The following is a 20,040-nucleotide window of genomic DNA, read 5'->3' on the forward strand; positions in this document are numbered from 1 at the left end:
GTAAATAATTAACACAAACGAATGCTGAGGTTTACACTTTTAAAAATAGTTCAAAGCAAAAAAACCCAAGATGACAAGATAAATAGGAAAAACATTTTAAAAGATGGGCTGTGCTCTTTCTGGTGTCTTCTGGCTCTTTCTGGCACATCTTTCTGATATTAGAGGAAAGGGAGAGACCAGGAAATAACAGGCAGCTTTGGTCATGCTCTCTCTCTGGGCCTTTAGCTTTGGCCCATTGGAGCTAAAGGGCACCGCTGATTGGACAGGAGTTAGTAAAGGTGCTTGCTGTTTCCATGTGGGGCTCCTTATTTCCTCAAGGGGTGGATTTCTCAATGACTTGTTAAAACCCTAAAGTACAGTGACAGCTCATGGACTAATTCAGATCACTGAATACAACAGGTTAGAGCAGAATTTTCAAATGCTGTGGACAATGCAGTATGTTGTGTGTAAAGATAAATGAATTCACCAGTCACCTCTCTCTTCTCAGAAACATGATTCCGGTGACAGAGTTCCGGCAGTTCTCTGAGCAGCAGCCTGCCTTCCGGGTGCTGAAGCCGTGGTGGGATGTGTTTACTGATTACCTGTCTGTGGCCATGCTGATGATCGGTGTGTTCGGATGCACTTTGCAGGTAGGTGCCTAGGTTCATGTCAAAAAAGAGGCAGAGCAAGGCACTAACCCATCGAAACCTCTTTAAAAAGTGTGTGATTTTTAACCATGTATACATTCGTTGCTCTTTCTCTGTTTGCGTGTGGTATTTATAATCATGGCAGGGAGCCTGAAGCCTAATTTCCTGAACTTTCCTAATAAGGTAAATAGGGTATTTGTAAGATTTAGCTGAGTTCAAACAGCAGTTGAGTGTAGTCAAGTAATATTTGATGTCATGAATATCAAAGGGAGTCCTTTATCTTCCAAAGTTGGCTTTACAGTAAAATATAGCATAGATACCAACAGTGCCATTTACATTGTTAATATCAAGCTTTTTTCTTTATCTCTTATTTTTACTCCTAAGATTTTCTGAAAGAACTGACATTTTGATGAGATGTTTTCACACCCAGTGCTTTAGTTCTGAATTAAAATGTAACTGAATCATAATTTATTCTATATAGATACTGTACATTCATATGTTGAATCTAGATTTTTTTTTTTGCATATCTATGTGTCAGGCACTATCCTTTGTGGCCATAAGCAGTTCATTTCTAGAGGGAAACTAAACAAGAGGTCAGAACAGGTTGTGATAGAGGCTTCTGAAGAGCTCTGAGTGCAAAGGAGGGGAACCAGAGAAATGGTTGCAATACTAAAACTTGAGGACCAGTCAGGAAGAGGGAGCTGGCAATAAAGAAAGTGCTAGGAAGAGGAAAGAAAGTGCTAGGAAGAGGAAAGAAAGCTCTAAGTCATGGATGTGCGAAAAGGACATGCCGCCTCTGGGAGACAGTTTGTAGGGCTGCCACCCTTTGGGTGTCTTCAGTGTGAGAGTTGAAGCAGCACCTGGGAATGGAGTCAGACCAGGAGGATGTGCTTGGTAAGGTAACGCCAGGAATGGCGGTAGAAAGTGAGTGATGGAAACTGAGGCACCTCTGGAAAAGACAGCCCTAAGGACAGGTGCAAACCAGGAGAGAGGAGAGGCTCAGGTGTGGTCAGTGAAGGCAGGTGGTTCAACTAACTCACAGGCTGAGGACAGAAAAACAGCCTTGAGAAAAACTAGGCCTTTAGAAACCTTAGTGCAAGTGGTTGGAAAACTGAATGGAAGTTAAAGGCTGTGGGGTAGATGGAACTTTCATGTATTGATAGGTCATCTGAGAGGAAAAGTCAGGAAAGAGGAAAGTAGCTAGAAGTGGTGCAGAAATAAAGACCTAGAGATAAAGACCTTTTTGTTGTTGATTTCAATAATAGTTAACATCTAGTGCTTCCTGGGGCTTCCCAGGTGGGTGCAGTGGTAAAGAATCCACCTGCAATGCAGGAGACGCAGGTTTAGTCCCTGGGTCAGGAAGATCCCGGAGAAGGCAATGGCAACCCATTAAAGTATTCTCATCTGGGAAATCCCATGGAGAAAGAAGCCTGGTGGGCTACAGCCCATAGGGTCGCAAAGGGTCGAACATGACTAAATGTCTAAGCACAGTGCTCCCTACGTGTCAGACACTCTTCTGAACACTTTACATATGTTTTAAATCATTTCATCCTCATACCAACCCTGGATGTTCTATTATTATCCCCATTTATAGATGCAAAACTAAGGCACCAAGAGATTAGGAAAACTTCCAAGGTGACTGACGAAACCCTTGTTGAAATCCAAACAGTTTGGCCCCAAGTCCATATCCTAATCCCTAACACCAGGCTGCATTTTATTTGCGGGCTGAAAATATTTTCGGCCTCCTCCCCATACCAATAAAATGATGCCAGTGAAAAACTAGAGTTTGAAAGAAAGGGCATAAATTCATTCATAAACAAAACAGTTAGTTGTTGAAGAACATACTGTATGACAGACACTGTTGTCCAGGCCAGGCATTGTCAATGCAGGAGATAAAAACAAAAGACAGATCTCCTAGCCTTATAAAATTTAAGTTCTATGGGGGAAACATTAAGCAAAATCAGTCAGTTATATGCTGATTCACTGGAAAAGACCCTGATGCTGGAAAAGACTGAGGGTGAGAGGAGAAAGGGGTGACATAGGATGAGATGGTTGAATGGCATCACTGACTTAACGGCCATGAGTTTGCGCAAACTCCAGGAGATGGTGAAGGACGGGGAAGCCTGGCGTGCTGCAGTTCATGGGGTCGCAAAGAGTCGGACACGACTGAACGACAGAATAGCAGCATCGGTATACATGTTAGAAGGTACTAAGAACAATGGAAAAGAAAATAAAGCATACAAGAATGGTAGGAAATCCCAGCAGCTGAGATTAGCACTTGTGGTTCTCAAACAGGGTGCCCTCGCCAGGGAGGTGACTTGTGAAGAAGGAACTGAAGTCAGTGCGAGAGCAGCCTAATCCAGATATCCGGGGAGGAGCCGTCCTATCAGAGGGAACAGATGGAGCAAAAGACACGGAGAACAAAGCAGTCACAGTACCCTTCCCCTTCTACAGGAGAAACTGGCATTTGGCTTTCTCAGCTTTCTCTCTCAGTTTCCCTGTGCCTGATACAGTAGAATGTGCCTGATACAGTAGAACGTTACTTGTGTTTCTAGGCAACATTGCTTATGGCATCAACGGCTGCTGATTGGTCAACTACATCTGGGCTCAGGGAATGATAAAAATGCCCAGTAGGAAGACACAGATGGGATTTCTGTGCTTCTGGTGACACCTGTAACTGGGCATGTCCCTTGACAGGAAATATCTATCTACTAAGTTACAAGAGTTGTTGGCTCCTTGGGAACATAAGGCATCAGAGTAAATCCAGAACCTGCATACTGTGGATCTCTCTACCTTGCACCTGAGATGGTTGGGGAGGAAAAGCCTGGGGAGAGACTAGCTCTTGGGCAGCAGGGTAGACCACCACACATATAGTTGTGAAGATTCCCCCCAAAGGGAAAGAGCCTGATGCTGCCTGGCTGGCAAGCTCTGACTCCAGTCCTGTTTCCAAGTGATTCTGGAACCACGTGAGCTCTGTTATAACACTATAAGTTTGAATGTTGAGGTGATGTTACAGGCCTGAAGCAGAGGCGTTCCTCACACACTGAGGGAAAAGCCAGGAGGCCAGTGGGCTAGAGCAGAGTGAGGAGTAGAGTAACAGAAGATTGAGGCCTGAGAGGCAACAGTTGCCAGATCTTGGAGGGCCTGGAGGCAACTGTAAAGATTCTGTCTTTGCTCTGAGTGAGATGCTCTGTTTGGAGGGTTATCATTATCTGACTTAGGTTTTGACAAGACCACTCTAGGTGCTGAGAATACAGTGTGGGGGGCAAGGATGGAAATGGGAATGACTGAGAAGGCTAGTGCAATAATCCAGGCATGACACAAATCAGATGGCTTGGACTAGGAGTGAAGCTGTGGTTCTGGATATATTTTGAATGAAAAAAAAAAAAAATGAGAGTTGCTAGAAGATTGGATTGAATGAGATGAATGAGAGAAAAAGAAATCAAGAATAACTGTAAGGTTTTTAGACCTAAGCCACTGGAAAAAGTTTGTTTTTGAGCATGTTAAGTTTGAAATATGTTAAATGTCCAAGTGGAGAAGTAAACAGTTAAATAGAAGACCCAGGAGTTGATGGTAAGAGAAGAATGATCATCTTCAGGAGGAAAGAGGTGTTGGATCCAGGATCCAGGCGGGGATTATCATTGATTTGGGTAGAGGGAGCACCTTCTACAAGAACAAGAATGATGGCTGCAGAGACATTTTTTGCAGGGAGAGGAAAGACACAGTAGAGCTTCCATGAAGTAGAAAGTGACCCATCTACTGAGAGATTGTGGGGGAAGGGAGGCAGCAAGACACAGCAGACAAGGTGGGTATGGATTGGGGTCCTCGAGGAGAAGGGCGGATTTTGGAATGGCAAGTTGGGGAAATAGCAGGAGGAGGGTAACATAGGTCTGCAGGAAGACTCTGCATCTGTCTTACTTGATCGCCGTGCCACGCGTGACAGCGGAACTGCTGCAGGGACTTGCTTATTAACAGGCGCAGGAGTTTTTCTTGTTTACGTATTCCATCGTAGAAAAGGAAACCACAGAGCATCTATAAGAACTAATAGCTAACTTGGAACAAAATAAATGAAAATGGGAGTGTGTACCTATGAAAATGCCATGATGAACATCATTTAGGAATATGGCTGCTGTGAGTTCAAGCACAACTTAAGCATCTCTTCCTGGGCCCTGGTCAGAACCATCTTCCCAGAGCACAGTCCCCATCATGTCTCTCTGCTACATAGAAGCTTCCAACTTAGCACCCTGCCCAACACATCGAGTACCTGCTTCTCAGATGGGTGACCCAACCTGGAGCCTTCACACACAGGCCTGTTTCATCCTTACCACCTTTAAGAATATGGATGCCAGTTGACTGGATACCAGAAGTACAATCTGAGATGTCAAGGTTCTAAAACATCTGAAATACCCCAAAGGAAGATTGCATCAGAATGTGAAGGCTACAGAGCTCAGAATTCATATGGGGTAGACCATGGTTTAACAAACATCCCTAAGCACCCTCAGTATATCAGGTGTTGTGTGGTGTGCTAGAGGCACTGAAAGAGAATACAGTGCAGCCCCTGCCCTCAGATTGCTAACGGCCTACAGACCACAGGGATACCGAAGCAATGCCATTCAGTGTGTAAGCACCTCGATGGGGGTAGACTTCAAGAGCATTAAATATGATGTCATCTCAGCTACTGGAAGTTAGGGACTTGAGGAGGTGAATTTGAGCGAATTCTCAAAGAATAAGTATACAAAACCAAAATATACATTTTTTTTTGAAAAGAGGAATTAAAGGAAAAAAATCAGTATAAGCAGTAGATTTAGTGTGATTATTTCGGAAAACCCTCATTGATGGGTCTTCATAGCCTTTTCCGGGGCATCCTGCTCTGGGTGGGGCATTCCCACAGAATCCAGGATGCTAATAGCACTCCCATTGAGTGACACTGGTAAGGAGCCTGTGACAGAATCTGTATGCATTTTGTTTAGCTCCTATAAGGACCCTTGGGAGGTAGATCAGTCCCATCTTCAGATGAGAATTCTCATCTGAAAGGTTAGGTGATGTCCCAAAGCCAAGAGAGATGCAGCCAGGGTTCAGATCTCAGGTCAGTTCTCCACCATGTAACTTTAACTCCTGTGTACCCTGCCATGGGTGGGATATTATGGAATCATTACAGTTGCAAATTGTAATGGCCAAATTTTGACTTGTAAAACAATTTTAAGTATAAAAATAAGTGCAAGATGATTGAAAGAGAAAATAGAAAGTTATAACAAGACTGGTTTTTTTCTGAATTACAGCTTAGGTTCTCTAAAAGATTATTCACTGTATACCTACTATTAACAAATAACTTCTAACCTGTAGTGAACATTAAAGAGACAAGAAATAAAATACAAATTACTAAAGTAAGTAAAACCACCCAGTATTCATGCTGCAAATGAAAGTAATGTTCCCGAGGGGGAGAATTTAAGCTCTTCTTTTAGCTCTGCTGTGATAATCCTGTTTAATGACTGATAAATTCACAAACAAAAGGTTCTCTTTGAAGCTCAAAATCCTTTCCCGTTTGTAAGGGGATCTTACAATAATCACAATATGTTTTTATGCCTTGATTTTCCCTTTGTGCAATAAAAGTGCAGTCATTCATTCTGATCATGTTTATAAAACAAGATAACTCTTGGGATTTGAAAACACAGCAAAGCAAAATCTCAGCAGGGTTAGAAGAGTACTCATTGGTGGTAAAATAGGATTCCAGCAGTTTTTTTACTATTTTATAAATGGCCTCTTCCAATAGCGAACAATAGTTCATTATCTCTTTTTCTTAATCATTATACAGTTACCCTTTCACTTTATTTTTTTAATTAATTTATTTTTTAAGTTGGAGGATAGTTGCTTTACAGTGTTGTGTTGATGACTGCCATGCAAAAATATGAATCATATATATATGTATCCTCTCCCTCTTGAGCCTCCCTCCCAACCCACCCCCATCCCACCCTTCTAGGTCATCTCAGAGCACCAGCCTGGGCTGCCTGTGTTATATAGCAGCGTCCCACTAGCTAGCTATCTTACACATGGTAATGTATATAATTCTCTCTTTATCCCAAAAGAGATGGTATGCATATAGCTTTAACACTATGCAGCTTTGAAAAGACTGGGGAAAGGAGGAAGATATTGTCTTGTCAATGGTGTGTTGATTCTTGCCTAGCGATGTGAAGGGATCAAAATCAACATTTGTCTTACTCATCTGACAAATATTTATTCGTTTCTGAGCAAGTGACTATTTTCAAGGCTGCCATGGACTAAGAGCACGCATAAAGAGCATTCCTTAGATTGTATCAGTCCGCATAACAAACAAATATAAACTCATTGTAAACCAGGAGAGTGTATGTATCCTATTTCTGGACAGTCACACACCCTCAAGGACCAATAGCATAAACACCCAACCTTGTGCTATAAACAATACTATTCAAATACTCACATTCAATAAAATAGACGAAATCCTGAAAGGTCAACACGCTGCTTCCTGGAAAAATAGGATTGCCTTAGATCTCTGCTCCATGACTCCAGGTTATCTTATTATGACCAAATCCAAAACAGCCCATGGTCAAGCTGTTACCAAATATAGAGTTAACAGTTAGAAACCAGCGACAGGAACTGGAAGATAAGCCCCCTAGAAACCCTAGGGGACTGCTCTGTGACTGCTACACAGGAAAGACATTTCCTGCTTTCTGAATTAGAGGGGAAAAAAGCCAAGAGAATGATTTCCATAACTTGAAGTCACCTACAAAAAAGTCCTTATAGACCAAGCCAATGGTCAGGAGCAAACTGTCCAGAGCTGAGTCACACTGAGAAGAGTTTGGGACATCGGAGCTTGCTGGTTGGAGCTGATCCTCACTTGTAGTTTTGCTTCATACTCAACTGCTCTGATTTAGAACATCAGCATCAACTCCATGGCAAATGGCCTTCAACTGAAAATGCTCACAGGCAGTTCACTGGAAAGCACAGGTGGTAAAAATTAGTGATTTCGGAGTAGTTCATTTTTAAAAAAAATTTATTTGGCTGTGCGGGGGCTTAGTTGCAGCACATGGGATCTTGGTTACTATGTGTGAGATCTTTTGTTGCAGCGTGAAAACTGGGATTGAACCCAGGCCCCCTGCATTGGGAGCTTGGAATCTTACCCACTGGACCACCAGGGAAGTCCCCAGAATTGTTCAATTACGCGCCCTGAATCCTTGCTTCTGCCTCTCTGCCCTAACCGTTTGTTCCATACTACCCAGGATCTCTAGTAGATTTCTCCTTTGCCAAATCTGAATTTACAGATGGAGACTCAGAAATTCTTCCTTAGACTAGCCTATTGTTTAAAGTGAAATTCAGAATCCTAATATAACAGCAGATAGTACCAGTGGGGAGGCTTAAAATGAAGACCTCATCTAAGATACGTTTTGTTAAGTTTCTGTGTACCCACAACATGTCACCATTCTACTTCACTCTTTGTGGACTATAAAACAAAAATCGTTTGATGGTGAAAATAATTTTAAAGAGCAACCTTTCTCATCTCATCATGGTGGTAGATGCTGTGAGAGAAACACTGTTTCAAAAATCCCCGTTACATCTGGTAACAAAAATATGCCTTAGTTAGGATTTCCTTGTTATGATGGTTTATTCAAACTGATACTTTTTCTTCCCTAGAACTTTATTTCTTGTCATCTATCACCTTGACAACTTAATGTGCAGTGAATTCCTGACCACAAGAATAATATATGAGTGCCTTTCACCTCCTTCTCTTGGGTTAAACACAGGACATGAATCTAAATGCTTTTCTTAGACCATCTGATGCCGCCCAGTGCCACTCAGTGAATGGGGAGCGTTTCCTTTTATTTCACTGTTATGGATTGTTGTGACTTTGTTGCCTATTGATTGTTTAATAATACATCTTTCCCTCAGATAACAAAGCACAGACAAGAGTACTGAATTTTTTCTTCTGTGAAGCAACTGAGATTTACTTATATTTAGTCTCTTGTTAGGACTTCTCAGTTGGTAAAGAACCTGCCTGCAATGCAGGAGACCCAGGTTCAATCCTAGTCTCTTGTAGATCCTATGTTGTAAATCACCAAAATCTGTGTTTAAAAATCTCTGTTAAGCAGGTTTATCATGAGATGGAGGGAGATAACCTGGTATTTCTAATACAAGGAGCTTTGATTTGGAGACCCTCCTCCATCCTTCATATGTCAGGCAAGCAGATTCACTCTTCCTCCTCTTCCCTTGCTTGGTTCCTCCCCAAGACCCCTCTTTCCCATTTCACTGAGAACCCTGAGCATGTCTAGATCTTCTCGGCCTACGCAGGGTCTTTGTGCTAAGGATTAGGCTAACACTTGGCAATACATTTTAATTGCAAGGCTTGTAAGTTCCTACATTATATCTGGCATCTTATATTTAACCTACATAATGTGTGCTATTCTTTTGTCCCCATGCTACTGTTTTTCTTTGTAAAATCCTGCACTTTTGTTATTTTTATTTTATAGTTCTTGTTGTTTTGGAACATCTGGCCTTCCTATAGTACTTTTTAAATCTAGTATTATTGTTTTGTATTTACTTTAATTTAAACACTCCCAACTAGAAAGATACATGTCAACTGAAAGATTTAACAAAATATAAGATCCCACTCACAGTGGCAATGAAAGCTATTAAGTATCTAGAAATTAAGCTAATCAAGACTACACAAGAACTTCACTAATAGCTTTGAAATGCCTCATAAATGACTTATAAGACAATTTTAATAAATGGAAAGACACTGTGTTTTTGGATGGCACAAATTTGACATTACAAAGATGTTCAGTCCTCAAAAATTAGTTTATAAATTCAAAGCAATATTAAGAATATTCTAGTTAGTTTTTTTTGAGAAACTTGGTGAACATATATAAAAATGTATATGAAGAGTGCTCACTTGTGGTGAAGGGGAATAGAATGGTGTAAGCTGATAAAAGGAAAGAAAAGAGAGGAGGAAGAGGAGATGGGGAGGGAGGGACTTTGCAGGAGCTGATAAAATACTGTGCTTGGAGGACTAAGGAAAGTTCAGCCCTCTGCCCCTGAGGGTTCCCTTGCCCACCACACACATGACAAAACACCTTGACTATATAAACTAATTTCTTCAGATTTCCTTTATAGAGGATGGGTCAGAAGCTCCATCTAATTCTTATTCCTTTCCCAACTGTAAATTTCTAAATCTCTGTGCACATATTCTATTTACAAGCAGGAAATTTCCTAACTCTAAATTTCACAAGTGGGTACATCATTAACTCTTAAGATGTAGCATCCCATTGTTTCAAGAGCAAAACTCTAGCTGAAAGAATTATCTCTAATTGTTGGGAATAGAAACTTTGTAAGACCAGGCCTCACTTGTAAGGTTCATTCATGTGTCCCCAGAAGGAAAGACAGCAGTGGTCCTGGATAAGTAAGTACTCACCAGAGTTCATTCTGTGGAATGACAGGATGAGTGAGGAAGAATGCATGAGACATTTTTGCCGTGTGCTAATGTACGGTGAGCATTTGTGTGCTAAGGCGCTTCAGTTGTGTCCGACTCGTTGTGACTCCATGGACCATAGCCTGCCAGACTGCTCTGTCCATGGGATTCTCCAGGCAAGAATACTGGAGTGGATTGCCGTTTTGTTCTCCAGGGGATCTTCCTAATGCAGGAATTGAACCTGTATCTGTTATGTCTCCTGCATTGGCAGGCAGGTTCTTTACCCATGGTGCCACCTTTACAGCCTTGAAAAGGGACTGAGACCTTTGAACTACCGAGATACTGTACTAATTTCTGGGTATTTTACACCATAACTCAAGAGGCTGTGACCAGTAGAAAAAAGAGACCAAAAACCTGTACGAGACCTAGTTGAAGGTACACATAGCCTAAAGCTGAGAAAATTGATGAGATCATGAGAAAAGATAGCAGGTACTCATAGGGCTGCCATGTGAAAAGTGTAAATGGTCTAAACTGATTTCATGTGTCCTAGGACACCACATAGAACCAACAACAGAAGTTTTAGAAGGAAGGCTTTGGCTCAGTACAAACCCAACTTTCAAAACGTTAAGCTCTTTCTGAAAATACCATGTTCAGCTGGGAGTCTCCTGTTACTGGAGATGCACATGCAGAGAGTGAATGGCCGGGCAGAAGGGAGCCTACAAGGACAATCCACATGTCGAGAACTGTGGGCATTTGTCCTCTACATACGATCAAGTTCTAGGCAGTGAGTTTAGGCAGGGATAAAAATGACAAGGCCCTACCAAAAAACTATCAACTGATACATTTAAAATTCAATGTCAGGTGTATTTTAAGTGCTTTGTAAAAAAGCAGTGTAAGGAGAGAGAGAGACAGGGGCCCTACTTTAAGTAAGGTGGTCAAGGAAATCCACTCTGAAAAAGTAACATTGGAACAATACCAAAGGAGCTGAGATGGGGAGGCATGGGCGTATCCAGAAGAAGAACATTCCAGGCAAAGGAAACACGAGGCCAGTGTGGCAGGTACAGAGACGGCACAGGCGAGTGTGGTGCGTCCACTGTTTTCTTGCTAGGATCCACCGTGTGAGGCTTGACATCAGTCTTGACCTAAGTGGGGCATTACCACAAATGTCAGGCATTTAATGTCAGCCTGAGATTTAAGCTTCAGACTTGTTGGAGTTAAGACAAAGAATTTAATCCTGTAGTATGCAAAATCTGGGACCTTATGACCTCCCAAAGCAATTAGTATTACCTCTTTGTTGACAACTAATCACAGTGTGTAGAAGAAAATACTAACATATCTCATTGCCCATTCAAGACTTCAAGTTGCTCAAAGGCAGGATCTGTGACTGGTACATCTTTGTACCCACTTTTATGTCTTAGACCTAACACACAAGAAATGTGTGTTGAGTGAATGCATCAATGTACTTCAGCAGCTTTAAGAATTTATTAACTGTCTTAGTAAAAACAATTGTACCAACTCTTAATTCAAAACTGGATCATAAACTGATGGAGGAAAGCTTTGTGTGGTATAATTAATGAGAGGTGATAAAAATAAGATCTCCCCTGCAAAAAAGTAGAAAAAGCAGCCAGTAGCAAGTAATCTTTCTTTAGGAGTATCAGAGATTAAGCACAGCCCTCTGCAGAACTGGATAGGAATGCGAGGAGCATCCTCTCTAGAACAATTATCATAAACCCAGTGCCGGAGAAAGGAGACAGGCCCTTAAGCTTGAGCAATAAACTTGAAAGAAAAAATCCTTTGAGGATGTACTGCAAAAATGTGCTAAAAATAGATCAACAACTCCTGACTTGTATATTATGTGCCCTCACGTGTTAGAAAATTACAACCAAAATTGTGTAAAAAAAAAATAAAATCATGCTTTTATGGCAAAGAGGCTTAAGAAACTGTAGACATTGAGGCACCTTGGAAGAGCAAGTTACAGAATCACTGCAGTGAAGCCAATGAAGTATATTTTTACTGAACCAAGAATTTGTTATGTTTTGGCCATTTGTGGTTGTTTTATAATAAAGTTGAATGCCATGGTGAAAATCAGGTCTTTCTTGTACAGCTGACTGTCCATTCATACGGATGTTGGGTGGAGAAATATTTTTAGGGCATCCCAAACTAAACCTCGTTGTGAGTGTTGACTGAGTTTTGTAATGGTGTTAGTACTTGACCATGTACACGTGGAATAGATTTTACAAGCTGCCTTGAGAGTCTAAATACCTCCATGTTGTGTTGTGGGAAAATGGTTTCTTCTTTCTAAACAACCAGATTTCAAACAAACTTTTGAAGGCTTGCTTATGTTCATTAACTATTTAGTATACTTTAGTCTTTCAGAGATTAAAAAAAAAAAATTTATTTAAAATTTAGTGGTTTCTGAGTAATGGTGATATTTTCATGATATTGGTTTAATCTAAAAAGGTCATTCTAATCTAAGAAGGTCTTGCACTAGTTAAAATTCTTTTAAAGAAACAAAAGTAATAGAATTTCAGAATTGGAAAAGAATTTAGAGATGATTTAGTACAAGTTCTCATCCAATATAGAAATCTCTTTTACAGCATCCTTGACAAATTAATATCTGGTTTCTATTTGAGCGAATTTGGTAATAGGGAGAAGTGTGCTGTTTAATCACATTTTTGCTATGAAACTGCAAGTAAATCAGTACATATTTACTAAATGTTGACTAGGTTCCCAGCACTGTTAGATATTATTGGGAGTAAAAATAATTTAAGGCTCCATCTCTTGAGAAGCTTAAGGAATAGTTGGAAAGCAAAGTAACACATTCATTTATTGTGCCAGTTTATTCAGTATACGGTGTTATAGGCACTGTGCTAAGTTCTGATAACACAAAACTTGCTCTTGGCCCTGAAGATGTTTAAACTGTTGCAAAGATAGACACTCAAATACATCTTTCTAAAACACAATATAATTGCTGGTGGTGTGTGTGTGTATGTGTGTGTGTGCGCGCGTGTGTGTGTGCGCATACGCGCGCATGCGTGCATGTTCATATTGTAATGACCATAGATTGCAATAGCTGCCAAAGAGGAAGAATAGTTATGTCTACCTGGGGAAATCAAGTTTCTTCATATTCTGTTTAGGATGGTTTAAATTATATTCCTGAAAAAAAAAAAGTGTTGTGGTGTATTATAAAGAATAAAACTTGTAAGGCAAAATAAAATTTAATAAATGTCATGTGGAAGTGTCTAGCAAATAAAGACTTTCAACTTTTTAGATGTAACAGTATTTTATTTCTAAGAATAAAGAAATAGAGGCTTTGAAATGTATACATCACTGCTTATTATGTAATAGCAAGTTAAAATCTTTAGGCTTCCTAAGAAGTAAACCATTCTAACTGGCAGTATTAGAATTAGATACTTTAGATTTGAGATGGTATCTCCCTACTCAAGGTACATTAATCTTAAGAGCTGGCGAGATTCTTTGGACCAATACCTAAAACTAAGGCTGTGTAATCTTAAATTCAAATGTGTTAGCTTATGTTTTGGGATGTTAATGTAAGCTTCTAAAGTGTTGGAGCTGGACTCAGGAAATGCCTAATGCAGGAGGAGACGATGTTGCAGAGAGCCTCTTCTGAATCACTCCCGTGCATCGTTTGTATTGGTCAGTTGCTTAATTTTAAACCTTTAGAAATTCTGTAATGTCAGCCACAATCTTTTGTCTAATAAACAGACCATCAACTGTGTCATCAGTTTACCTTGTAAGAAACCTCATATGCTCCGTGGAAATCTTAAATCTGGGTTAATTTTTATAATTTCAGCTAGGTCAAGTAAAATTAAAGGAAAAGTTGAAGCTTTCCTCAGAGCTTCAAGCAAAAAAAAATGGGGACTCTGCCATGTGATGTTGGGTAAAACACATGGCCTTTCTGAGCCAGTTTCATTAAATGAGCAACATTGGCATCATTTTCATTTCACAGATGATGGGAGAAACATAATGGTAAAATAGAAATGTGTTATATTTGGTCTCTAACTCTAGACTTCAAAAGCCTTCTCTTCATCTGACATTTCTAGATGTCTTAGGTGTGATTAGTTGAGTCTCTGGCAAAGAGATGGAAAGATGTATAAGATCAAGGTCCAAATGCCCAGATCTTCCCTCTCACAGCTGTCTGCTTCCCTCTTCCAAAGGATCTGCAGGAGCTATACAGGCAAAGGACAGACAGACAAAAGAACATTTGATGAAAACTAAACTGTGGCCCCAGACCTCACTGTCACTCTCCCAGTGAGCTAGGCCAGAACTCAGATAAGTCACAAGGACTTCCCTTTGGCTAAACACTGAAGGCTGAACCAGAAGCGGGTGGGAGAGCACAGAAAGCCTCCTTTATCCTCTTTCCCTGTACTTTAATCTCTGTCTCCCTGGAGCAAGAAAAAGGGAAGCTGGGCAAAGAAGAGACTGGATGAGGAGGCGCTTGTCTGAGCAATCCTCCCTCAGGCCCTTCCAGGGTATAATCCACTTCTAAGAGGGGGGCAGCTCCAGACCCACCTATCACATCAACTTCACAGAATAAGAGAGACTTCAGAGTGATGACTCCTATGAGAAGCTCTAAAGAGAGACTCCAAACAAACAAATTCCGAGAGCCCCTGCTCAAACTCAGAGCCTTAACCCCCTAACCCCTTAAGTACCAAGGTTCAATACCTTTTCCTTTAATGTTACCAGCCCTCTTTCTCCTAGAAAAGGAGGAATAAAGTAGAGTCTTGAGTTCTGCCCAAAGATCAACCATCAGATGAGTTAGGAAAAAAGAAAAAAAAAAATCCACAGCTAAAATTCACCTTATATGGTAAAAGATCTATTCGCCTGGAATGTGTGGAACCAAATTAATGGTATTTCTGGAGTCCAGATAGCTTGACTTCCAAAAAAACATAAAATGATTGGAAAAAAGAATTCTCCAACCATCCATCACACCTGAATGACTCAGGATTGGCATGACTCTTGCCTTACCTGCAAGCCTTCTGTATCATGTAAGTTAAAGTGTTTGTCGTTGGGCACATCCAGCTCTGAGACCCCATGAACTATAGTCTCCCAGGCTCCTCTGTCCATGAAATTCTCCAGGCAAAAATACTAGAGTGGGTTGCCATTCCCTTCTCCAGGGGATCTTCCCGACCCAGGGATTGAACCTGGGTCTCAGCAGAATCTTTGCCATCTGAGACACCAGGGTAGCCCTAGTGATGTCATAGCAAGATACAGCTGTTCTCTCCTATAAATAATACCATCTTTTCTTTCACATGGATTGACCCACAGCCTGGCAATTGACATCATTCATTTGCTGAATAGTAGAACAAATTATTCTTTGATTACTATAGAAAATTTCTGAAATAAATTATCACTTTTTAAAAGATTCTTTTAGTACCTCTTTGTCTATTTGGTTGGTGCCAGTGGTAGAATTCTGTATCTCTGTGCTGTTTGTACACTGGTGTGAATAGTCCAGGAGATTTATGTTTCCCTGGGACTCTTCCAGTTTCTATCTTAACTCTTGCTCACAAGTTTGTCAGTGAACTACAGGGTGTCCAGAGATTAGTCAGCTCAACAGAGAACTAAGATTTCAGCCCCTGAGCGTTGCTTCAGAAAGAGCTTTTTCTTCATTATTTCAAGAGCATAATTTTAAATATTTCAAAATTCTAGGCAACAGAAATAAATTGCCTTGGGTATGAATCACTAACAGTATGTTCCTATTGTTTACCCAGAGTTTTTGTATATGCACTGAATTTTCTCATATGGTTTTGACCTTGAAGTGGAATGCTTTCCACTTAACTCATGATAGATGAAATAATTCATTAGCCTACTTGGCTTATCTGAAGTTATTGCTATTTCTCCCAGGAATCTTGATTCCAGCTTGTGCTTCCTCCAGCCCAGCGTTTCTCATGATGCACTCTGCATATAAGTTAAATAAGCAGGGTGACAATATACAGCCTTGACGTACTCCTTTTCCTATTTGGAACTAGTCTGTTGTTCCATGTCCAGTTCTAAATGTTGCTTCCTGACCTGCATATAGGATTCTCAAGAGGCAGGTCAGGTGGTCTGGTATGCCCATCTCTTTCAGAATTTTCCACAGTTTATTGTGATCCACACAGTCAAAGGCTTTGGCATAGTCAATAAAGCAGAAATAGATATTTTTCTGAAATGCCTTTGCTTTTTCGATGATCCAACGGATGTTGGCAATTTGATCTCTGATTCCTCTGCCTTTTCTAAAACCAGCTTGAACATCTGCAAGTTCATGGTTCACATATTGCTGAAGCCTGGCTTGGAGAATTTTGAGCATGACTTTACTAGCATGTGAGATGAGTGCAATTGTGCGGTAGTTTGAGCATTCTTTGGCATTGCCTTTCTTTGGGATTGGAATGAAAACTGACCTTTTCCAGTCCTGTAGCCACTGGTAAGTTTTCCAAATGTGCTGGCATATTGAGTGCAACACTTTCACAGCATCGTCTTTCAGGATTTGAAATAGCTCAACTGGAATTCCATCACCTCCATTAGCTTTGTTTGTAGTGATGGCCCACTTGACTTCATATTCCAGGATGTCTGACTCTAGGTGAGTGATCACACCATTGTGATTATCTGGGTCATGATCTTTTTTGTACAGTTTTGTACATTTGTACTCTTGATGAAAGTGAAAAAGGAGAGTGAAAAGATTGGCTTAAAGCTCAACATTAAGAAAACTAAAATCATGGCATCCGGTCCCATCACTTCATGGCAAATAGGTGGGGGAAACAGTGGAAACAGAGGCTGATTTTATTTTTCTGGGCTCCAGAATCACTGCAGATGGTGATTGCAGCCATGAAATTAAAAGACACTTACTCCTTGGAAGGAAAGTTATGACCAACCTAGACAGCATATTAAAAAACAGAGACATTAATTTGTCAACAAAGGTCCATCTAGTCAAGGCTATGGTTTTTACAGTGGTCATGTATGAATGTGAGATTTGGACTATAAAGAAAGCTGAGTGCCTAAGAATTGATGCTTTTGAACTGTGGTGTTTGAGAGTCCACACTGCAAGGAGGTCCAACCAGTCCATCCTAAAAGAGAACAGTCCTTGGTGTTCATTGGAAGGACTGATGTTCAAGCTGAAACTCCAATACTTTGGCCATCTGATGTGAAGAGCTGACTCATTGGAAAAGACCCTGATGCTGGGAAAGATTGAGGGCAGGAGGAGAAGGGGACGACAGAGGATGAGATGATTGGATGGCATCACCGACTCAATGCACATGGGTTTGGGTGGACTCTGGGAGTTGATGATGGACAGGGAGGCCTGGTGTGCTGCAGTTCATGGGGTCACAGAGTCAGACACGACTGAGCAACTGAACTGGCTGACTGACTTGGCTTATCTGAAAATACCATGAAGCAAAAAGAAAACAGTGTTTAATTTTATCCACTTCCTCATTTTTCTTTTCTTTTTTTGTGTGTCCTAAAGAAGCTTTCCTCAAAAGTAAAGGGATGAAAACAATGTAGATACAACTAAAATTCAAGATGTAGGAAATGAAAACATTCTTGATGACTAGGAAGTCTCAGGCTAACCAGGGTTAAAAAAAATTAACATTCACAGTATGTATAGTCATCCTTACCTCGAAAAGTCAGTGTATGTATATTCATAGTGGTAGGAGAATTGCTTTTATTAAAGCGAGATATCAAAATGCAGATAGGATCCTAATGTAGATGTGTTGGTTTCTCTTTTTACTTGGGATTTAAATGAATGGGTAGTGCCTCTCAAATCTGGCACTCTCTTTGTGTATCTTCAATGAGTCAGCACTTTGCTCCCGCTTTAGGAATCACTAGGCTGACATCACTTGGCAGTTTGGAGGTTGTGTGAAATGAGCTGCTTCATCTCAGACGAAGAGAGCTAGAAGGCCAGTTTTTCCAGATGTTCACTGGCATCTGATTTTATACATGTGTGTACTTGCCACTGTTGCAGTTTGTTTTCCTTTGGGGAGAGGGCACAGTGTTTGTTTATTCACCTCATATTTATTGTGCACTTACTTTGTACCAAGCAATGTCAGTAAGGATGGAGCTTATCTGTATCTTTACTGGTCTAGAAGGTAAAGTGATAATAGAAAATTAGACTATGTTTCCATAGGTGCTGCAATAGAGGGAAAATCCAGACTTAAAAAACTGCTCCCATTAACTGTATAATTTTGTTCTATACAGTAATGGCCCAGGTAATTATGCTTTAACCTTTTCGGAGTTTAATTCTTACACCAGACTAGTGGCATTTGATGTTCCTCAGAGAAATTTTTGATGACACTTCGCTAGAGAAGATCTGCTTGACGTTCGGTTTTTAATCATGTACAGATGAATCCTGCAGCATGTGTATTATTGCTGTACCTTACCACCAAGAGAATTCATTAATTCAAAAATCTAAGTTTTAATCAGTTCATCCCTCCAATATCCCTTAGATTTTTTTTTTCCAAGGACATTGATTCCATGCCTCAGAAGTGCCAGGGAATGATTTTTTTTTTTTCTCCTTTTCCTGTTGCTATTGAGGAAATAAGCAACCCATAAAAACAGACTTTTTACTCAGTCCTTATGTTTATTAATAAACATCTTAAAATTTGGCAATTTTCTTTATACTGTTCTTTCTGTCTCTCTTTCTTTCCCTCTTTATACTCTGGGTCTAAACTTCCTCTATACACAGGGTGTTATTTCCTGACCATCACATAAGTTTTAAACATCATCATTAAATAAGGAAGATACCATGTGCATAGCAGGCAGGAAATGATGCCACACCCTTGCAGTTTTGCTTTTCCATTTCCCCTGGAGACAAGGACTTGTTTGTGTTGGTGAGAATGATGCCGTGTGTGTGGTGGCTCATGAGTGTCTATTTTTATTCCCCATGGTGATTGCCCCGAAGTTCACATGTTTTGGGCATGGAGACTAGCAAGCTTTATGAATAAGACATTTGCTGAGAACTAAAGCGTTTAAATCTTCACCCTTTTAGAACCATCTTCCATGCCTTTTTCAGTTCCTTTTGTTTCTCAATAAGATGTTTGGTTCTTAAAATATTCTGTGAGCCTTGAAACAAATTCTGGCATTCTGAGTTAATCCTGTAACTGATGAGGGTAAATCTTATGTCTCTTGAGGATAGATGCTTTTGTCTCCTAGCGTGTTTCTGAAAGAACATAATTAATGCAGTTTGTACATTAACTGATAACTTAGTGACACGAAAGTTAATTCCCTGCCCTTGTATCGCCATCATTTTTTCCCAGGAGAAATGAGTCTATCTCAGAAAGGATGGCGACAGTCTGTCTTTTTAATCTTTTTTTTAAAAAAATCTTATTTATTTATTTATTTATTTATTTTTGCCATGTTACACAGGCATGTGAGATCCTAGCTCCCCAACCAGGGATTGAACCCCTACCCCCTCCAGTAGAAGCAGAGTCCTAACCACTGGACTGCCAGGGAAGTTCCATCTTTTTGACCTTATCCCTTGTTCTTTGCAAATGCAGTCCTTTGCCTCCTATCTCTGGATCCCACAGGGTTCTGACCTTATCCTCCCCACCAAAACCTATCCAGGTCCAGCAGCTCTGAGGCTCCAGTGAAGTTGCTCCAACTCCATGAATCCTTCTCCGCTGCAAGCCTTAGCTTATTGCGCTTACCACGTCATTCCCTTGATGTGCATACAACATTGTGCACCCTTGTTTGACTTTTCATGTGGCTGTTTATGTTTCTCCAACAAGAATGTAAGTGCTTTTAGAACAGGGAATGTTGGTTGTGCCTCCTTGATTTTCCTATGATGGTTAGCATAAAGTAGATCTTTAGTAAGTTTTAGTTAATAAAGGATAGCCTGTCCTTAGTATCTCTGAATAAGGCCCAGGGAATAGATTTTTGGGATCTGTTTCTTACTAGATCATTCTTAGATCAGCAGAGATAACTTGTTCTATCAGACTGGGGACAAATCTGCTTGGCCTTCAGGGTCCAACCCTCTGGAACCAGTTATAT

General features: G+C 40.5%; 1 protein-coding gene across 1 annotated transcript in view; it reads left to right on the forward strand.

Moving 5' to 3' along the window:
- LRRC8C (leucine rich repeat containing 8 family member C) overlaps positions 1-20,040 on the forward strand; it is an 82,828-nt gene that overhangs the window by 50,004 nt on the left and 12,784 nt on the right. The window contains exon 2 of the mRNA XM_018045728.1: positions 488-629. Within this exon, the coding sequence (XP_017901217.1) occupies positions 492-629 (138 nt within the window). The 5' untranslated portion in view covers positions 488-491. The remainder of the gene's footprint in view (positions 1-487; positions 630-20,040) is intronic.

Source organism: Capra hircus, chromosome 3, assembly GCF_001704415.2.
Source record: "Capra hircus breed San Clemente chromosome 3, ASM170441v1, whole genome shotgun sequence".
NCBI lineage: Eukaryota > Metazoa > Chordata > Mammalia > Artiodactyla > Bovidae > Capra > Capra hircus.